At 41.1% G+C, this 18,617-nt stretch overlaps 1 protein-coding gene across 1 annotated transcript in view; it reads right to left on the bottom strand.

Annotated features, from left to right (window-relative positions):
• Nucleotides 1-18,617, bottom strand: part of LOC126481515 (52 kDa repressor of the inhibitor of the protein kinase-like) — a 152,290-nt gene that overhangs the window by 59,731 nt on the left and 73,942 nt on the right. Inside the window, exons 5-6 of the mRNA XM_050105313.1 lie at nt 15,897-15,977; nt 9,025-9,265 (exon numbers count right to left, since the gene is read on the bottom strand). Coding sequence (XP_049961270.1) covers nt 9,025-9,265; nt 15,897-15,977 — 322 coding nt within the window. The remainder of the gene's footprint in view (nt 1-9,024; nt 9,266-15,896; nt 15,978-18,617) is intronic.

Raw genomic sequence — 18,617 nt, 5'->3', positions numbered from 1 at the left:
TAACACTACCCTGCCAACGAGTTGGGAAAATGCCCTCCGTCCAGATGCGGTTAAACAGGGCGAGTAATTCACCCTGACAGTGCGCCAAGAGATGGCGAAGAAACTGGTTGTGAATTCGGTCTGGACCTGCAGAGGTATCGGGGCAAGCTGTAAGGGCACTCTGGAACTTCCATTCACTAAATGGGGCGTTGTATCGTTGCCAATGGTCAGTCACTAAATGGGGCGTTGTATCGCTGCCAACGGTCCGTGCGAAACGACAACTGCGTACGCTCAGCTTCTCTTTAATGGCGCGGACTTCTGTGCTGTAGCCTGCTGTCGCCGAAATACGAGCGAAGTACTCTGCCAGCTGTTTGGCGATAGCGATTTGGCCAGTACAAAGTGTACCCCGAAGAGAAAGGCAAGGGACAGACGTATGAGGGCGAAAGCCAAAAATGCGCCAAACCCGCGACCCCGCCTGAGGGGGTGGGGGGGGGGGGTCCGAGAACCTAAGGTAGCAACATATCATTCCCAGCAGTCCTGTCTGCTCCGCCGAATTAACCGCTGAGCCCGGGCCCGCAGCCGTTTAAAGGCAACGAGATTCTCTAGCAAAGGATGACGCCGGTGTCGTCGTAGGGCTCGCCAGCGGTCCTGGATAGCTTCTGCAATCTCTGTGTCCACCAAAGGACTGGCTTACGCCTTAGGGTACTTCACGAACAGGGGTCGGTTGCCTCGGCAGCAGAAACAATGGCCATAGTGACCTTGTCCACAGCCAAATCAATGTCACCAGGAAGCGGAGCAGTGGCCATAGTAGCCGAGGTGTAGCCTGCCCAATCAGCTCCACGAAGAGACCATCATGGCAGCTGGTCAGGGGGTTGGGATTGAAAACGAGAAACCAGGATAGGAAAGCGGTCGCTACCACAGAGGTCATCGTGGACCCTCCAATTAAGGTATGGAAGAAGATCTGGGCTACTAAGAGAGAGGTCAATGGCCGAGTATGTGCCATGAGTCAAGCTAAAATATGTGGAAGCACCAGTGTTAAGGAGGCAAACGTCCTGCTGTGCCAAGATAGCCTCAACGTTCCTACCCTGGCCCGAGATCTGGGCCCCACCCCATAAAGGGTGGTGGGCATTTAAGTCCCCCAAATGGAGGAATGGCGAGGGGAGCTGGGCAAACAAGGCACCTAGGTCGGCAAGAGGGACAACCTCATCTGGGGGAAGGTAGAGGGAACAGATGGTAAGCCCCATTCCTGCCCGGATTCTAACAGCCACAGCCTCGAGAGCTGTGTGAAGTGGCAATGGGGCACTAGGAACAGTGGCAAGAACATAAACACAGACACTGCCAGACACCCTGCCATATTCTACATGGTTCTTATAGTAACCCGGGTAGCCACAGAGGGAGGGGATCCGCCGAACAGGAAGCCAGATTTCCTGTACAGCCAGACAAACGGCAGGATAGCGACACAAAAGCTGTTTCAACTCAGCAAGGTGGTGGAAAAAACCACAGCAATTCCACTGAAGGATAATGGTATCCGACTGTGAAGACATGAAAGAACCTGGGGGGAGGGGGGTCAGGTTACGCCTTAGAACCGCTCACCGCCACTGATTGCAAAGTAGCCTGATCAACTTCCATAGGAGCTGCGGGTCAAGCAACATCTAGCTCCTGAGGGGACGCTAGCTGCTCCACATCATCTTCAGGTGCAGTGGTGAACTCATTTTCTGTCTCTATGTCCTTCTCCCTGTCCCATTTGTCCCTCAGTTTATCAGGCTGGGTGGGCGTTTCCCACCCAGTCTCATGGACCGAGGAAGACCTGGAAGCCCTACGACCCTCAGGTGGTGGCTTTTTCAGCCACTGGCTGACATCTGGAGGGGCAGTAACCATGGAAAGGAGGGCACCAAGCGATCCCGTCTGTGGAAGGGGAGTCAGAGGAGGCGGGCACTTCTCTGACGCAGAGGTGGGGACTGAAGTCCCCAAAGGAGGAGGGGCTGTTACTCCTGATGTTGATAACAGGGGAGCAACGGAAGAGGGTATTCCCCCAATTACCTGGGGGGGGGGGGGGGGGGGGGGGGCAGGAGCAAGGTGAATGTTTCTGTCCGCAGCTGCCACAAAGAGGGGGGCGGCAAACACGGGACGTTGGGGTGGGAGGCACGTCCACAATCCCAACAGGTAGGGTTGGCGTCACATCTCGATGACATATGCCCAAACCTCCAGCACTTAAAGCAGCGCACGGGAGGAGGGACGTAAGGCTTAATATCACATCGATATATCATCACCTTGACCTTCTCGGGCAGGGTGTCTCCCTCTAAAGCCAAGATGAAGGCGCTGGTGGCGATCCTACTATCTTTAGATCCCCTGAAGACACATCGTACAAAGTGGACACCGCGGCGTACCAGATTTGCACGAAGCTTGTTGTCAGACTGCAACAACAGGTCACAATGAAAAATAAGTCCCTCAACCATATTGAGGCTCTTATGAGGCTTAATGGAGACTGCAGCATCACCGAGCTTGTCACAAGCTAGCAATGCCCGTGACTGTGTTGGGGATGCTGTCTGTATGAGGACTGCTCCAGACGTCATTTTAGACAGGCCCTCAACTTCTCTGAACTTGTCGTCTAAATTTTCCACATAAAACTGAGACTTTGTGGTCAGAAATGAGTCCCCATCTGCTCGGCTGCAAACTAGAAATCGAGGAGTATACGTCCCACCAGGTAATTTAGACCGCCATTCCTCCCCTGGTGCCGACAGGGAAGGAACAATTGGGGGTCATACTGTAAAGCATTGAAGTTTCCTTTCTTAGAGACTCGTGCTTACACACTATTCGTATTTCATTTCACGGTGGTCCCACGAGAAGCTAGGGGAAGGAATGTCCACCCAGACAGAGCCCCACTTGCCTGGGTAAGCCTAATACAACCGGAGAGCGACAGGTTCCCCAGAGGTCGCCTGCTAGCAACTGTTCTACCTCAACAACCAAGCACACCTTGAGATTGAGGTTTTTTTTATAGAGGTTTATACTATCCTCGCAACTCCGGCAGTTAAGCCAAGATCCCCGGGCTCTGTACCGTACAATGTTCCACTGTCGCGCCTTACGGTGGCCGTTGAACCATGCTCAGAGCTTACGGTATTGAGGACTGGTGACGCTTCCCAGTTCCCAACTCGGGGACCCCGGGGTCGCCAAGCCCGTACCCAGCAACTAAATGCTGAGCCCCCTAAGGGGCTCATGGTACGGAATGAGCTTGAATGAAATGGTGGCGAAGCCTTCAGAACTTTGGTCAATGAGTGCGGTGCCCTTAATATCTTTCGTCTTTTTACCTGATGTGATCTACTGTACATGTAAAATTAGCTAGAAACAAGCAATAGATTACTGGAGTAAGATTGGTTGTTAAGTCTTGTCATTGATAGCTTCTTAAATGGTCAACAAATGCAGTGCTACTAATAATTTTGTAATTAACACTGATTGCTGCTTGGCAGAGACAGTGTGATCACACCAGCCTCGCTCTCTTTTCAATCAGTCTGTCAGTAGTCAGTGTGCTCGGCTCACCTGTTGAATTCAGTTCTGCGTACCTGTGGAGCCAAGTTTTATTAACTGACCAGGTAGGTAACACTCATTGTGTCATATTTCATTATGCATAATAATGAGGCGCAACATTATTTACATCAGTCGTTCCTCTCTCTCCAATAAAGGTTGCCCACCAACAATCACTGCGACAGTGCCATGCCGATTATTTTTCAAGATAGCCAGCTTTCAGATCCAGCATTAAAGGACTGGTTGGAGAAAGTACCCCCAGACCCATCTACATCTACATCTATACTCCGTAAGCCACCTGGCGGTGTGTGGCGGAGCGTACTTTGAGTACCTCTATCGGTTCTCCCTTCTATTCCAGTCTCGTATTGTTTGTGGAAAGAAAGGTTGTCGGTATGCCTCTGTGTGGGCTCTAATGTCTCCGATTTTATCCTCATGGTGAAATATGCTCACTATTTTTATATACATGAATTTAGCATATTTCGTGACAGTACTCACTTTTCCGTGGATGTTTATAAGATGATATTTGACTTTTTTGTGTTGGCTTCAGTCGTCTAGTGAAAGTATGATTCCATAATGCCGTTTCGTCGGCTGCGGAAATGTCCTGGTTCAATGCGTTTGCCTCATTTTTGGTGCTTCAAATACCATTTCTCCGAATGCGCTTCCTTCTTGATATTTACATAAAAAAGTACAAGAATAACTCACTTTTGCTGGTCACTTGCAACTTATTATAACGCGGACCTGTACATTGTTCCACTGTCACACACCGAGTGTTCACTGCCGACTGACTACGGTCAAAGACGAGTCCAGCGTCAAAGACATTTCACACAACACACTAGCTTCCACTTGTAACCAGTCTCTCTGATATCATTCGTCACATCTACTAATATTAATCAATATGCTGTCACTCTCGAACATATAAGCAAATAGCATAAAATAAGGCAAATTACAATTCACAAAAAATATTCTGACAAAAATATAAGAAAACATTTACAACCTCCCTCATTAGATTTGGTATCGACAAATCCGGTAGAAAATAACACATCTCCCAGATCCATTACAATGGTCTCTTCGCAAGATATACGTAGGAGGGAGCAATATACTGCTTGACTCCTCGGTGAAGATACGTTCTCAAAACTTCAACAAAAGCCCGTACCGAGCTACTGAGCGTCTCTCCTGCAGAGTCTTCCACTGGAGTTTATCTATCATCTCCGTAACGCTTTCGTGGTTACCAAATGATCCTTTAATGAAGCACGCTGCTCTCCGTTGGATCTTCTTTATCTCCTCTATCAACCCTATCTGGTACGTATCCCACACTGGTGAGCAATGTTCAAGCAGTGGGCGAACCTACTTCCTTTGTTTTTGGATTGCATTTCCTTAGGATTCTTCCAATGAATCTCTGTCTGGCATCTGCTTTATCGACGATCAACTTTATATGATCGTTCCATTTTAAATTGCTCCTAATGCCTACTCCCAGATAATTTATGGAATTAACTGCTTCCAGTTGCTGACCTGCTATATTGTAGCTCTATAGTGCTAAATGTGGATTATGTCCAGGGACTCTCATTAACATCCGTACTATGGGAAGATCTGCTCCTACAAGTCACATGACAAAATCCAAGAAGCACGTCATGAAAGCAGCTGCCATTAGTGTGTCTGAAATTAAAGCTGACCTCGTAAATGCATCACAGATTGTTGCTTGTTGTGATGAATCCTTGAACAAGGTGTGTAAAACAATCTAGATGGACATCTTAGTGCATTATTGAGCATTTAAAAAAAAATCTAGTGTGCGCCCATTACCAAGCATCAGCTTCTCTAAGCAGTTCAACAGCAGCTAAGCTACTAGAGTCCTTCAAGAAAAAAATTCCCGGCGAAGCAATGGAAAACTTTTCGGAACGTGTAGGCTTCACATTGTTCATGACGCCTTCAAGTCCGCAATTCAGGAAACACAGTGGATGAAAATTCAGTTTTCACATGCTTCATACAATGTTTTTAAGGATGTATATTTCGACAATGGAATCAGACCTTTTCCCTTAAAGTTTTGCAGGATCTGATGGCTGGAGAATGTGGACGTTGCTGAGTGAGCTCTAGTAATGCTTCAATTTCTGTGAATATTTGTCGCGAAGCTGGAAGAAAAAAACAAACCAAAATTTGCTAGTTACAAGGTAGTGGAGGATCACCTCAAGGCCAAGCTACTCGGTCTGAAAACTGCCTTTTTCAAGACTCTGCCTGGAACCTTGACACCTTTTCTAAAGGATTTCTAATCCCATTGGCCGCTAGCACCATTCCCCCACTCTGCTTTGACAGAGATAATTGAGACAACGCCAACGAAGAATCCAATCTTTTAGGTGTGAACCACGTTAAGATAAGATTCACCATCAAAAATGAGTTTAGGAAGTGAAGGTCTCTCACAGTCCTTGAAATCGCTAAGTTCTGGAATGAATATAGAAGAGCTCGTGTCAAAGTTGATGGAGGAATCTCTCCTACACTTTAGGCTGACAAAAGCTGTAGGCTGCTTTGATCCTGCCACAGCGTGCAGGGAGGCTGGTTCCAAACGATTTCATTCCTTTCTACAGATTTTGGTGGAGAGAACTTGGATGGACGGTGGATGTACTGATAAAGCAGAAGCGCAATACGCTTCTGTCGTAAAGAAGAACTGCAGAACAAAACTCTAAACATTAAACAAAAAAAGGAGGAATGGCTGGATGCGTTCTGGATGAAATGTCTCAAGAACCAGAATACAACATGCCATGAGCTGCAGAAGGCAATAGCAATCGCGCTCACTTTGTCGCATGGGCAAGTAGCTGTGGAGCAAGGATTTTTGGTGAACAAAGAGTGCCTCTTTGAGAGTACGAGGGAACAATCCGTAGTGAGCAGAAGATTGGTGTATGACGCAGTCAAAACACACGGCAGAGTCAAGATAGTACCTATAACAAACTTCCTTACACACACTGTAAGAAACTCACAAGATCAATATGCTGAAGACTTCAAAAATCGAAATGACGAGTCATCCATAAAAAAAAGATGATCTGACTAAAAGGAAGATTGCTGACGCACAAATAAGACAGCTTAAAGAGAAGGAGGCAAAACCTGAGGGGACCACTCAAAACGCTCAGATAGGGCAAGAATCTATTACAGAACAAATCAATGCTCTCACACACAGGTCCAAGTGCATTATTCTCCAAAGTCAATTCCTAAATTACAGTGTTTGTTGTTAAACTATGGTACTTACCTCTGAATTATTTGTTGTATTGTCTAATAATAATTAAAATGTTTCTTTCAGAAAATGTTTTAAAAACAAATGAATATGAAACAGTTATTTATTTTAAACTGCTAACTACCAAAGATGTTTAAATATACATTTCAAACAATAACTTTCGTGATTCAAAAGTGTTTGAAAAATAAACCAAATTTAAGAAATTAAGTATTAAAATTAAAACCCAAGGTAAAATATAGGAACACAAAAATCTGAAAAGAAAAACTGTAAAAATGCACAAAATATTTTATGGAAAAATGTCTTATTATTCTGAAACGAAAGAAAGTAATTGAAGGTCTTTTAACAATGATTAAACTGCAAGTTTTTGTAATTAAATAAAAATAATAATATCTCAGAAAAATTGAGGAATGAAAGAGGTAAGAGATATACTTGTCCTTACTGAAAGCAAATTTTATAGCGGCTAATATAGTAGCTGCACTTGACACAGGTTTTCACTCTAAAACTACACTAATTTTGTACGAGACCAAGGTATGGATGTCCCACTATCTGTCGCTTGACTAGTGCTGCCTTCTGTTGTCTACTTATAGGATTACTTAGAAAGAAGCAACAGCAAACGTTACAGCTGTTTGGAGGCGAAGATACAATTCACTGGCAAAACAAGTAGAAAAGAAGAGAACTGGTATTGCTCTTATTGCAACATATCTCTCTGCATGCCAGAACACTTTTACTTTACTATAGAAAAGACGACTACGTGCGACATTGCTCAATAACTCATTATGCACTTTTTGAAGGATAATTATACTTTTTGCCATCAATTGCATAATTTTTAATCTATGAAAGAACGACGATAAATATGAAAACTAACTTTGAAGCTCAGTCTTTTTAGCATGTGTTACACTTTAAGTCGTATCAAACACAAATGTACCAGTAAAATTTTAAATAATGGCATAAATAGCTTATCTTCTGGGCCCAAAATTTTAAACAATTGTGACATCGCGCACATTGAATGCATATTAGTTCTTAAGACATACTGCATTATCTTTGACCTAAGGCCTTTGAAATTTTTCGGTGTCGGCAGACTTGTGTGAGCACTGTATAAATGACCATTTTCTTTGCAAACCAAAGTTTTATTTTGGTGTTATTCTCTGATTTATGTTTCATTGTTGCATTATTATTCAGCAGTAGTGGTCTTAAGTAAAATTCTCACATGTCGAACCTACAAAAATTTAATTGAAAACTAAAACAATGAAAAATTGCCAGAATTCTAAAAAATTCCCGGGTTTTTCCCGGATGAAAAATTCTTGGGTTTTCCCCGGATGTCCCGGGCCATAAACACCCTGGAAACAGAGCAAGCAATGGTTGCACCTGCAAATCACTAATCAGAACCAAATCACTGCTCATTTCACACCTGCACAACACTTCAGACACCCACATTCTTCTGCATCTATACTGATTTGCTTTTGTGACTGACAGCATGCTCACTACGTAAAATAAACCATATTGTAAGGTTATGCTCTCCATCACACTGTACGGAATGTAAGTCAAGCAACTTTACTGTGACAACATTAGCACCAAAACAATAATACATGGTGCACACTTCGACATTCATTCCTTTGCATTCTCTTGTCAAATCACTTGCAAATCCACTGTGCACTGTTTGCAACTGTGCAATCACTTGTGTTAGTTTAGGTGTAAAGGGTGCTGCAATGGCTGCGTAGAACCAGCAGATGACACACCCCTTTAATTCCCATCGTGCCACCATTGACAAAAGTGCTGCAAAAAAAACACAGAAGTACACCACTGGCCACTAACTATGTTTTTACAGCCTTCTACAGAAATGTATTCTACTTCTGTGTATTTGCCCAATTTTAAAGTCAGTTCAATTCTAACTACAAATGGATTCAGGCAAACTGCAGTTTAAACACAATAACGATATACATTCCCACAGTTGGCAGCATTACAATATTTACTGCCCACTCACCACTCCCCTATCACTGTTGTCCTAGTTTTTAGCCAAGTTGGTGTCACTGTACACCTCCTACCCTTCCAAATTCTTGAAAATAAGTAAATCCACAGGTTACGTCAATTGCCAAAAATGTAAGATGTCCCTTACATTAATCTTTTATAGAATTGGACCCCAACAGCAGTACTTTAATCTGTGAATGTAAGATGATCTCGACTTTGTTTGAAGGACAAATTTGGGAAAAAAAAATCATTTTATAATTCGGTGAATATGGTAACTGATCCTAATTTACCCTGCATGTAGCCCCCACAACAACCATTTCTGCAACTACACCTTACATGTTGCTCACCTCAATTGGAAGATGCCATTTTATCTTTTCTATTAACTGTAGCTCTTCACCCTTCTCTCCAAACACAGGAACTAGTTCTATTTCTTCTGATGCACAAATTCGACACAATATGTTAGCAAGAGCTGTATCTTGACCTTGTTGCCAATCATCTCTGTCATAGGAATTTTCTTCGACTATTATCCCCACAACATTCGACTTCTGAATTTCCAGGCAGTTATTGATATTTGAATCGTCAGCCGCTCTGTCAATAGAAAACTTTCAAATCATTCATAATTCTTAAATTATAAACCAGAAAGACATCACATAAACTGCAATTAAAACAGGCAAAAATAATAGAAAGTTTAAAACAACAGGTTTTTAAATCTATATTTAGTATGACTAATGTGCAATTTAAATAATGGATCTTATTGGAATTTAAGTGTTATCACATTTACACTGGTTTCATTTATTGAAAAGAATGTAATTTAACAGTTAAAGCATTCTGTAATGAAACTTATTTTCTAACAGGTTATAACCATTTCAATAAGGGAGGTGAAGAACTAACTGCAATAAGTGCTGGAAGCAAATCATTACTAGAATGAATTCGTTTTGTGAATAATTCTAACTATAAAAATAAAGGCAAAAACCGTCCTTTGTTGCAAAGAGAGAGAGGTACTTTTTTTCAGGTGGGAAGTTTAGTTCCATCAATACCAATACTGAATTCAGTAACTTCAACCAATTTCCCATGGTGAAAGTACGTCCGTGTTGAAAGAATACTGTTGTTATGGTCTTCAGTTAGACCACCACCCAGCCAAACCTGCTTACTGTAGTACAGCCTTTGTTTCCCTGTTCATGTCACACACTTCCCTCCAAGATTAATGTAACTATTCCTTCATGCCTCGGGATTACCCTATCACGTCTTTTAGTCATACTGTTCCATAAATTTCTTCTCTCCCCAACTCAATTCTTTACTTCATTAGTTATTTATTCCACTTGCCCTATGTTCAGAATTCTTCCACAAACATTTCAAAAGTTTCCATTCTCTTCTGTCTCTGTACTGTTTACTGTCCAGTTTTACTTCCGTATAAGGCTACAGTCCAGATTTGAAACTGAAGGCTTAAGTTGACTGAGAACCAAATTGAAAACTTTAATTACCTGAAGGATCTCGTATTAAGACTATCCTGCCTGTCACAGCAGTACACAAACATGCCTTTCACTGTTTTACTCTTTCAAACCACTTTCAACTCTTTTCACCCCCTTTCAAACTCCAAGTGGGATATTCCATGTTGTTTTTCTGAAATGTGCCAGAATCATGGGGCAGGGAGATTTAATGGACACAGTTTCATCCTCTTGGATTTGTGGCTTCTACTGATCAACTCCATGCCTGTCCATACACAGCACATGCAACATTACATCTTTGATACCTAAGATCTATCCACGAATGTAATTGTTATGAAAAATACATCACCTGTGACAAACACGCTTTAAACTGACACTACATTATAAGAAGGAAAGTTGCCACCACCATATAGTAGAGATGCTGAGTCGCGGATAGGCGCAACAAAAAGACTTTCACAATTAAAGCTTTTGGCGTCATTTTGTTGTGCCTATCTGCGACTCAGCATCTCCACTATATAGTGAGTGGCAAATTTCCTTATCATAATACTGTTATATTCCATCCTGGATTCTCCATCATTTAAAATGACACTAGATATTTTAGTCATTGGGTTTTGCTGCCTTAAGCAATAAATGGGCACACCTTTACACTTAGAACTGACGCTGATTCACTTTAAAAATGGCCTGATATTTCTCAGCACAAACAGCAAAAAGGCAGTAATGACACCCTAGAAGCGTGAAAATTGGCAAAAATGTACACAAGATTTCCCACATTTCAATGGCGCTTAAATCCCATAGACGAGTGAACCTACAGAGAATGTGACCTCATAAAATTACAACTGTTATCAACCCATAATCGAGGGCACGCCCAGTGAGGAGCATGAAGAGCATCTGTATCCGACCCCCTCCCACTCATCAGACCGTGGATATCCACTAGCATCACTGTACTCAGAGCTATTTGTAAGGAATCTGTCATCTGTTTCACCAATCACCACTTCCTCCTTGCAACTGAAAATGTCCAATGAGTCTAGGTTCTACAAGCTATTAGTAAAACCATGCTGTCAAAAGATTTATGGCTTTTCCTTCTTCTCTGTGTTAAGAACCAAAGTTAAAATCTGCAAAAATGCAAATTATTCCATGTACCTGAACATTACATGCCTGCCAGCAAAATTACTTGTACAAATGTCATACAAACTACTGCAAACCCCAGTACTAATGAAATTGCTTTTAAGGAATTCCTGCATTTAACAAACGTACCTACTGATCCCAGTGCAACTCCCATAAAAGCAATGTTCCTGGTTTTTCTTTTTTTCCTTTTCTTTAACAAACCCCACTTCAAAAAAAGTCAACTTTGAAGACACAACTAGTAAGGCCTATTTTTATGAAGTACCCTAACTCGCGTGAGTGGCTGACACATAAGGTGTACAACTTTACTTCCGCTGTTTTTTCCCCAACATTTGAGGCTTTAATCAAGCAAAATGTTTACGCATGTATCATTCAAAGTATTTTCCATCACTGGCCACTATTTTCTATCATCTTTCGGGCAGTTTACGAATCCTGTGTCAAAAAAATTGTTCATCTTTTGAAGCGATCCATGAATCGATCCAATTTGTGACTTCTTGATGAGATCGGAGGTATTAGTCAGCCAGGGCATGAGCCACTGATCTAAACAGGTGATAGACAGAGGGAGCAATGTCTAGAGAATATGGAGGGTGGGGTAGGACTTGCCATTTTAACATTTCCAAGTACATTTTGACCTCTTTTGGAATGTGGGGTCGAGCATTGTCGTGCTGCAAAATCACTTTATCATGCCTTCCACCGTATTGTGGCCATCTGTCTTTTAATGCTCTGCTCAAACACAATAACTGTGTTCAATAACGGGGATCTGTGATTGTTTCATTTTGTTTTAACACCTCATAGTACATGACGCCGAGCTGGTCCCACCAAATGCAAAGCATGATCTTGGAGCCGTAAATATTCGGTTTGGCCGTCGACGTGGAAGCATGGCCGAGATATCCCCATGATTTTTTGGGTTTAGGGTTATCATAATGAACCCATTTTTCATCCCCAGTCACAATCCGGTGCAAAAATCCCTTCTATTTTTGCCTCTGAAGCAATTGTTCACAAACACACAAACGCCATTCAACGCCTCTCGGTTTCAATTCACAAGGGACCAAAGTTCCTTTTTTCTGAATCATGCCCATAGCCTTGAGATGTTTTGAAATGGCTTGCTGTTTCACTCCCACTTATCGTGCCAATTCTACTTGAGTCTTCACTCAACAATGTCTCCAATTCTGCATCTTCGAAAACATTCTCTCTTCCACCACTAAGTCAGTCTACAACATTAAAATCACCGTTCCTGAAGCATTGAAACCATTCATGACACGTTCTTTCACTAATAGCGTCCTTACCATACATGAGAGCATTCGATGAGACTCAGTCACTGTTTTCTTCACATTGAAACAAAATAGTAACACCCCCCGGAAATGACAAGACTTAGGCTCGTAAACTGACATTTTCAATCATGAACTACTTTATGATGCATACACAACTCAACTAATGTTTGAATGGGTTATGTTGACTGAGGTCCAGCCTAACTGCCGGATTTCTCCAATCTGTTTCTTTCGACCAATACTTACCGTTGTCGCCACCTCTCGGCAAACGGCAGAAGCAAAGTTGTACACCTTGTTCATTTTTGAAAAAGCAATGCAAAAACAGAATAAAGAGTAATTTTTTTTTTCAATCAATATATAGTTCACAAGACTCTTTGCCTGATATTTCTATACTCAATGCTAGGGAGTTCTATGTGGTGTCCGTAAAAATGACAGTGACTGCTTTATGGGAAGTCTTTCTTATGTTGTTGTTGTTGTTGTTGTTGTTGTGGTCTTCAGTCCTGAGACTGGTTTGATGCAGCTCTCCTTGCTACTCTATCCTGTGCAACTTTCTTCATCGCCCATTACCTACTGCAACCTACATCCTTCTGAATCTGCTCGGTGTATTCATCTCTTGGTCTCCCTCTACGATTTTTACCCTCCAGTACTAAATTGGTGATCCCTTGATGCCTCAGAACATGTCCTACCAACCAATCCCTTTTTCTAGTCAAGTTGTGCCACAACCTTTTCTTCTCCCCAATCCTATTCAATACCTCCTCATTAGTTATGTGATCTACCCACCTAATCTTCAACGTTCTTCTGTAGCACCACATTTCGAAAGCTTCTATTCTCTTCTTGTCCAAACTATTTACCTTCCATGTTTCACTTCCATACATGGCTACACTCCATACAAATACTTTCAGAAACGACTTCCTGACACTTAAATCAATATTCGATGTTAACAGATTTCTCTTCTTCAGAAACGCTTTCCTTCCCATTGCCAGTCTACATTTTATATCCTCTCTACTTCGACCATCATCAGTTATTTTTCTCCCCAAATAGCGAAACTCCTTTACTACTTTAAGTGTCTCATTTCCTAATCTAATTCCCTCAGCATCACCTGACTTAATTCGACTACATTACATTATCCTCGTTTTGCTTTTGTTTATGTTCATCTCATAACCTCCTTTCAAGACACTATCCATTCCGTTCAACTGCTCTTCCAAGTCCTTTGCTGTCTCTGACAGAATTACAATGTCATCGGCGAACCCCAAAGTTTTTATTTCTTCTCCCTGGATTTTAATACCTACTCCAAATTTTTCTTTTGTTTCCTTCACTGCTTGCTCAATATACAGATTGAATAACATCAGAGATTGGGTACAACCCTGTCTCACTCCCTTCCCAACCACTGCTTCCCTTTCATGCCCCTCAACTCTTTTAACTGCCATTTGGTTTCTATACAAATTGTAAATAGCCTTTCACTCCCTATATTTTACCCCTGCCACCTTCAGAATTTGAAAGAGAGTATTCCAGTCAACATTGTCAAAAGCTTTCTCCAAGTCTACAAATGGTAGAAACGAAGGTTTGCCTTTCCTTAATCTAGCTTCTAAGATAAGACTGGCTCTCCCAAGGCCATCCGTAGTTCTAATGGAATGTTGTCTACTCCCGGGGCCTTGTTTCGACTCAGGTCTTTCAGTGCTCTGTCAAACTCTTCACGCAGTATCATATCTCCCATTTCCTCTTCATCTACATCCTCTTTCATTTCCATAATATTGTCTTCAAGTACATCACCCTTGTATAGACCCTCTATATACTCCTTCCACCTTTCTGCTTTCCCCTCTTTGCTTAGAACTGGGTTTACATCTGAGCTCTTGATATTCATACAAGTGGTTCTCTTTTCTCCAAAGGTCTCTTTAATTTTCCTGTAGGCGGTATCTATCTTACCCCTAGTGAGATAAGCCTCTACATCCTTACATTTGTCCTCTAGCCATGCCTGCTTAGCCATTTTGCACTTCCTGTCGATCTCATTTTTGAGACGTTTGTATTCCTTTTTGCTTGCTTCATTTACTGCATTTTCATATTTTCTCCTTTCGTTAGTTAAATTCAGTATTTCTTCTGTCACCCAAGGATTTCTACTAGCCCTCATCTTTTTCCTACTTGATCCTCTGCTGCCTTCACTACTTCATCCCTCAAAGCTACCCATTCTTCTTCTACTGTATTTCTTTCCCCCATTCCTGTCATTTGTTCCCTTACGCTCTCCCTGAAACTCTGTACAACCTCTGATTTAGTCAGTTTATCCAGGTCACATCTCCTTGAATTCCCACCTTTTTGCAGTTTCTTCATTTTTAATCTACTTTCTTATGTTATAGGCCCACATAATAATGTCACACAATTAATCACGTCCCCAAGATTGCATATAAAAGACAAGCGTTTGTAGAACATAGTTGAAATTCCTCAACATTCTTCTGTTAGCACAAAGTTGTAAATGTGGAAACATGGGTCCATGTGAAAATGGCAATAACAATGCACCAGCCACAATGCAGCCCAACTGTGAATGCTGCTCTTGGGCACAGGGTATGCTGTTTGTAAGCAGCTAGAAACTGCCTTGACTACTGCCCCGTTATTGGGTCTTTTGGGAAGGGTACCAAGTGAAGCGCATCAGATGTCACAGGTAACTCCAGTACCATCGGCTCCTGTGGATACAACCTCCTCTACAGGAAGTACCAGATACATCACCATCATTTATCCACTTGACTGAAGTGAAGTGTCAGTAGTAGCTCTTGGGCCCTTGTACAGGGGAGAAAGAGATCAGGGAGAACTCTGGTATCACGCATGTCCGCCTAAACAACAATTACTGAGATGCTGTATTCTACTGTAACAGAGGCAATCAGACATCATTTGGGAAACCTGCTGTGCCCTCTGTTAAGGGGAAGCAAATGCAGAAGCATAGAGGTGTATTATTCATAACCATATGGCGAATAATGGTACTCCTTAGGAAAATGGTAGCAAGGAATGGGAAGGATCACCATTTTGGTAAGAAATAGTGGTTTGTTTCGCTAATGCTCCCCCTTCCTCAAAATAATTGTATGTTGCACCCCTACCTCAGATCCTGAATACATTTTTGCATGAAATGTCCAATAATAAGAGCACTGGAGAATAGGTAGCTGTATACTGTAGTCCAGATATGTACCATGAAGTGTGATAAGATGGCTCCATTGGAAGCAGACAACGTCAATTGCCACACAATTTAAATTTGTCACTAATGTTCACATTGAACGTACTGCAGTGAAAATATACAATGGAATTAATGATGCTAAGAAAGTAAAAGGGAAATATAAAACCCTTAAAAATTTTAACATCTGAAGTGAAACAAATATTCTCATCCATGATTTACAGGATACTTACGTCTCGTTATTCTCTTGCACAGTTTCTTGACTGACGAAGACATTTTCATCAATTATTTCATACTGGTTTTCTTGTTGTTCTCTGAAAAGTGGAGACAAAACTGAAGTTGTGGGACAAACAACACAATTAAAAATTTAGTGCATATAAATGAATTATGTCAAAAGTATGAAAGTTACGAATCAAATTTTCCTGGGTTCTAAAATTATGAAAATTAACAAAGTCTGAAATTTCAGTTACATATGACATGACACAATCAGAACACAAAAGAATTTTATTCATATTGCAACAATAATAGTATTTTCATGCACACCATATTGATCAAATGCAAGATGTATCCAAATATGGCTACCACCACAAATGTACTTCAAAGTGATGAAACTAAAACATAATCATCAAGGATATCAGTTCTAAACAGCACAACAATAATTAGTTTATTATCTAGATGTAGTCTCAAAACAAGTGAAAGCAGATGTCCGTGTATCAGATCAGATCATTCTGTCAAGGTAATTTACATGATCAGGGCTTTTACTTCAAAAAAGGTCAACTGCTGTAGTTAAGTGACTATACAGTAAAGTAATAAGTTATGTGATTACACACACACACACACACACACACACACACACACACACACACACGCGCGCAGTGTCACTTGAATCATTAGGTGTAAGCTCTCTGTGTTTCAGCAGATAGTCACAATTTCAGTTTTGCAATCTGTAACTGGAGTCAGCCCAAGCAACTATTTCATGTGACAACCAGTGCCAATGGAAAACTTAAGTTGGTTTCTGATTACAAACAACATTATTTTTAATGTGATATTTTATGTGCCCATCCACCAGAGCAGTTTGAATTAGAGTAGCGTGGCATTCAGTTTAGCAATATGTAGTAACAGGAACAGTAAAACACTAAGAACAACAAACTACAGCAACGACTGTAGTACTGCTGCACCGTGATAACAGACAGCATGCAGCTAGATGGTATGTGACACAGGGGCAAATGGTTCATGTTTTACTGTCACTGTTAATACATATTGATAGGAACAGAAAAATATATATAAAAAAATAATAACACAAAAAGTAGCACAAAATTAGCAAGTTTTGTAAGATAACAGAAAATCTGCAATTTTAATGAAATATCATCAAATTTCCCAATATCTGGCATAAAAAATGTTATAAATCTAAGGATGATACTTTGCCAATACTCGTAAGATAGTTATTGAAATGAAATTGTATTGTGTCTTCTTTTCTCCTCCCGGCTGAATGAGGCTGGTGTAAAACTTTAAAATGTCACTTCAATTCCTGAGTAGCAAACTACATGTGACATCAAAATAGCACACTAATTGACAAAAAAGTATCACTGAAACTGGGGAGAGGGGAGGTCGGGGTAACAAATTTGGGAAAAAAAATTGATAAAATAAAGAAACTGACTTTGGCAAAAAATGAATGGAAATTGACAGAAATTAGCACCAAAGCTTGGGGGAGAGGGGGAAAAAATGCAATAAAAAAAAAACAACACCGAAATGCATGAAAAAACCTAATTTTGCAACAAAACTGCACTGAATCTGCCAAAAATTAGCAGCAAACTCAGCAAAAATAATAACAAAATCAGCTGGCAAAAAATGAGACCAAATCTTTAATTTAAAAAAGAAAAACTGGAAAATCCAAGTTAAGCAAAAATTAACACTGAATTCGGCAGTAAATTACACGACTTTTTCCTGTTTCTACATATCAATATAAAAACTGAGTGGCAACAATAACCATATCCATAAGCTAAAACTAAGCCTCAGTGATTACAGCAGAGTGAACAAACACCAGGAAGGAGTAAGAAACGAACCACACTACAAGTATTATTGCCCAAATGAAATTAGTCAGCTGGTTAGTTCAAATTGCTACAGAGAGCATGTTGATGTTGTCGTCTTCAGTCCAGAGACTGGTTTGATGCAGCTCTCCATGCTACTATATCCTGTGCAAGCTTCATCATCTCCCAGTACCTACCGCAACCTACATCTTTCTGAATATGCATAGTGTATTCATCTCAGATCCCTTAATCGGGCTGGTCGGTTAAAAAAATTTAAAAAAGGGAAATGGGTAGGTTAAAGTGAGATATAGTGGGAATTAGTTAAGTTCAGTGGCAGGAAGAACAAGACTTCTGGTCAGATGAATACAGGGTTATAAATACAAGATCAAATAGAGGTAACGCAGGGGTAGGTTTAATAATGAATAAAAAAAATAGTAATGCAGGTAAGCCACTACAAACAGCATAGTGAACGCATTATTGTGGCCAAGATAGACACGAAGCCCATGCCTACTACAGTAGTACAAGTTTATATGTCAACTAGCTCTGCAGATGATGAAGAAATTAATGCCATATATGATGAGATAAAAGAAATTATTCAGGTAGTGAAGGGATACGAAAATTTAATACTCACGTGTGACTGGAATTCGACAGTAGGAAAAGGGAGAGAAGCAAGCATAGTAGGTGAATACGGATTGGGGGAAAGAAATTAAAGAGGAAGCCGTCTGGTACAATATTGCACAGAGCATAACTTAATCATTGCAAAAACTAGGTTCAAGAATCATAAAAGAAGGTTGTATACATGGAAGAATCCTGGAGATACTAGAAGGTATCAGATAGATTATATAATGGTAAGACACAGATGTAGGAACCAGGTTTTAAATTGTAAGACATTTCCAGGGGCAGATGTGGACTCTGACCACAATCTAT

This window comes from Schistocerca serialis, chromosome 5 (genome assembly GCF_023864345.2).
Source record: "Schistocerca serialis cubense isolate TAMUIC-IGC-003099 chromosome 5, iqSchSeri2.2, whole genome shotgun sequence".
In the NCBI taxonomy this organism is placed as follows: Eukaryota; Metazoa; Arthropoda; class Insecta; order Orthoptera; family Acrididae; genus Schistocerca; species Schistocerca serialis.
This window is presented reverse-complemented; position numbering and strand designations above follow the sequence as displayed.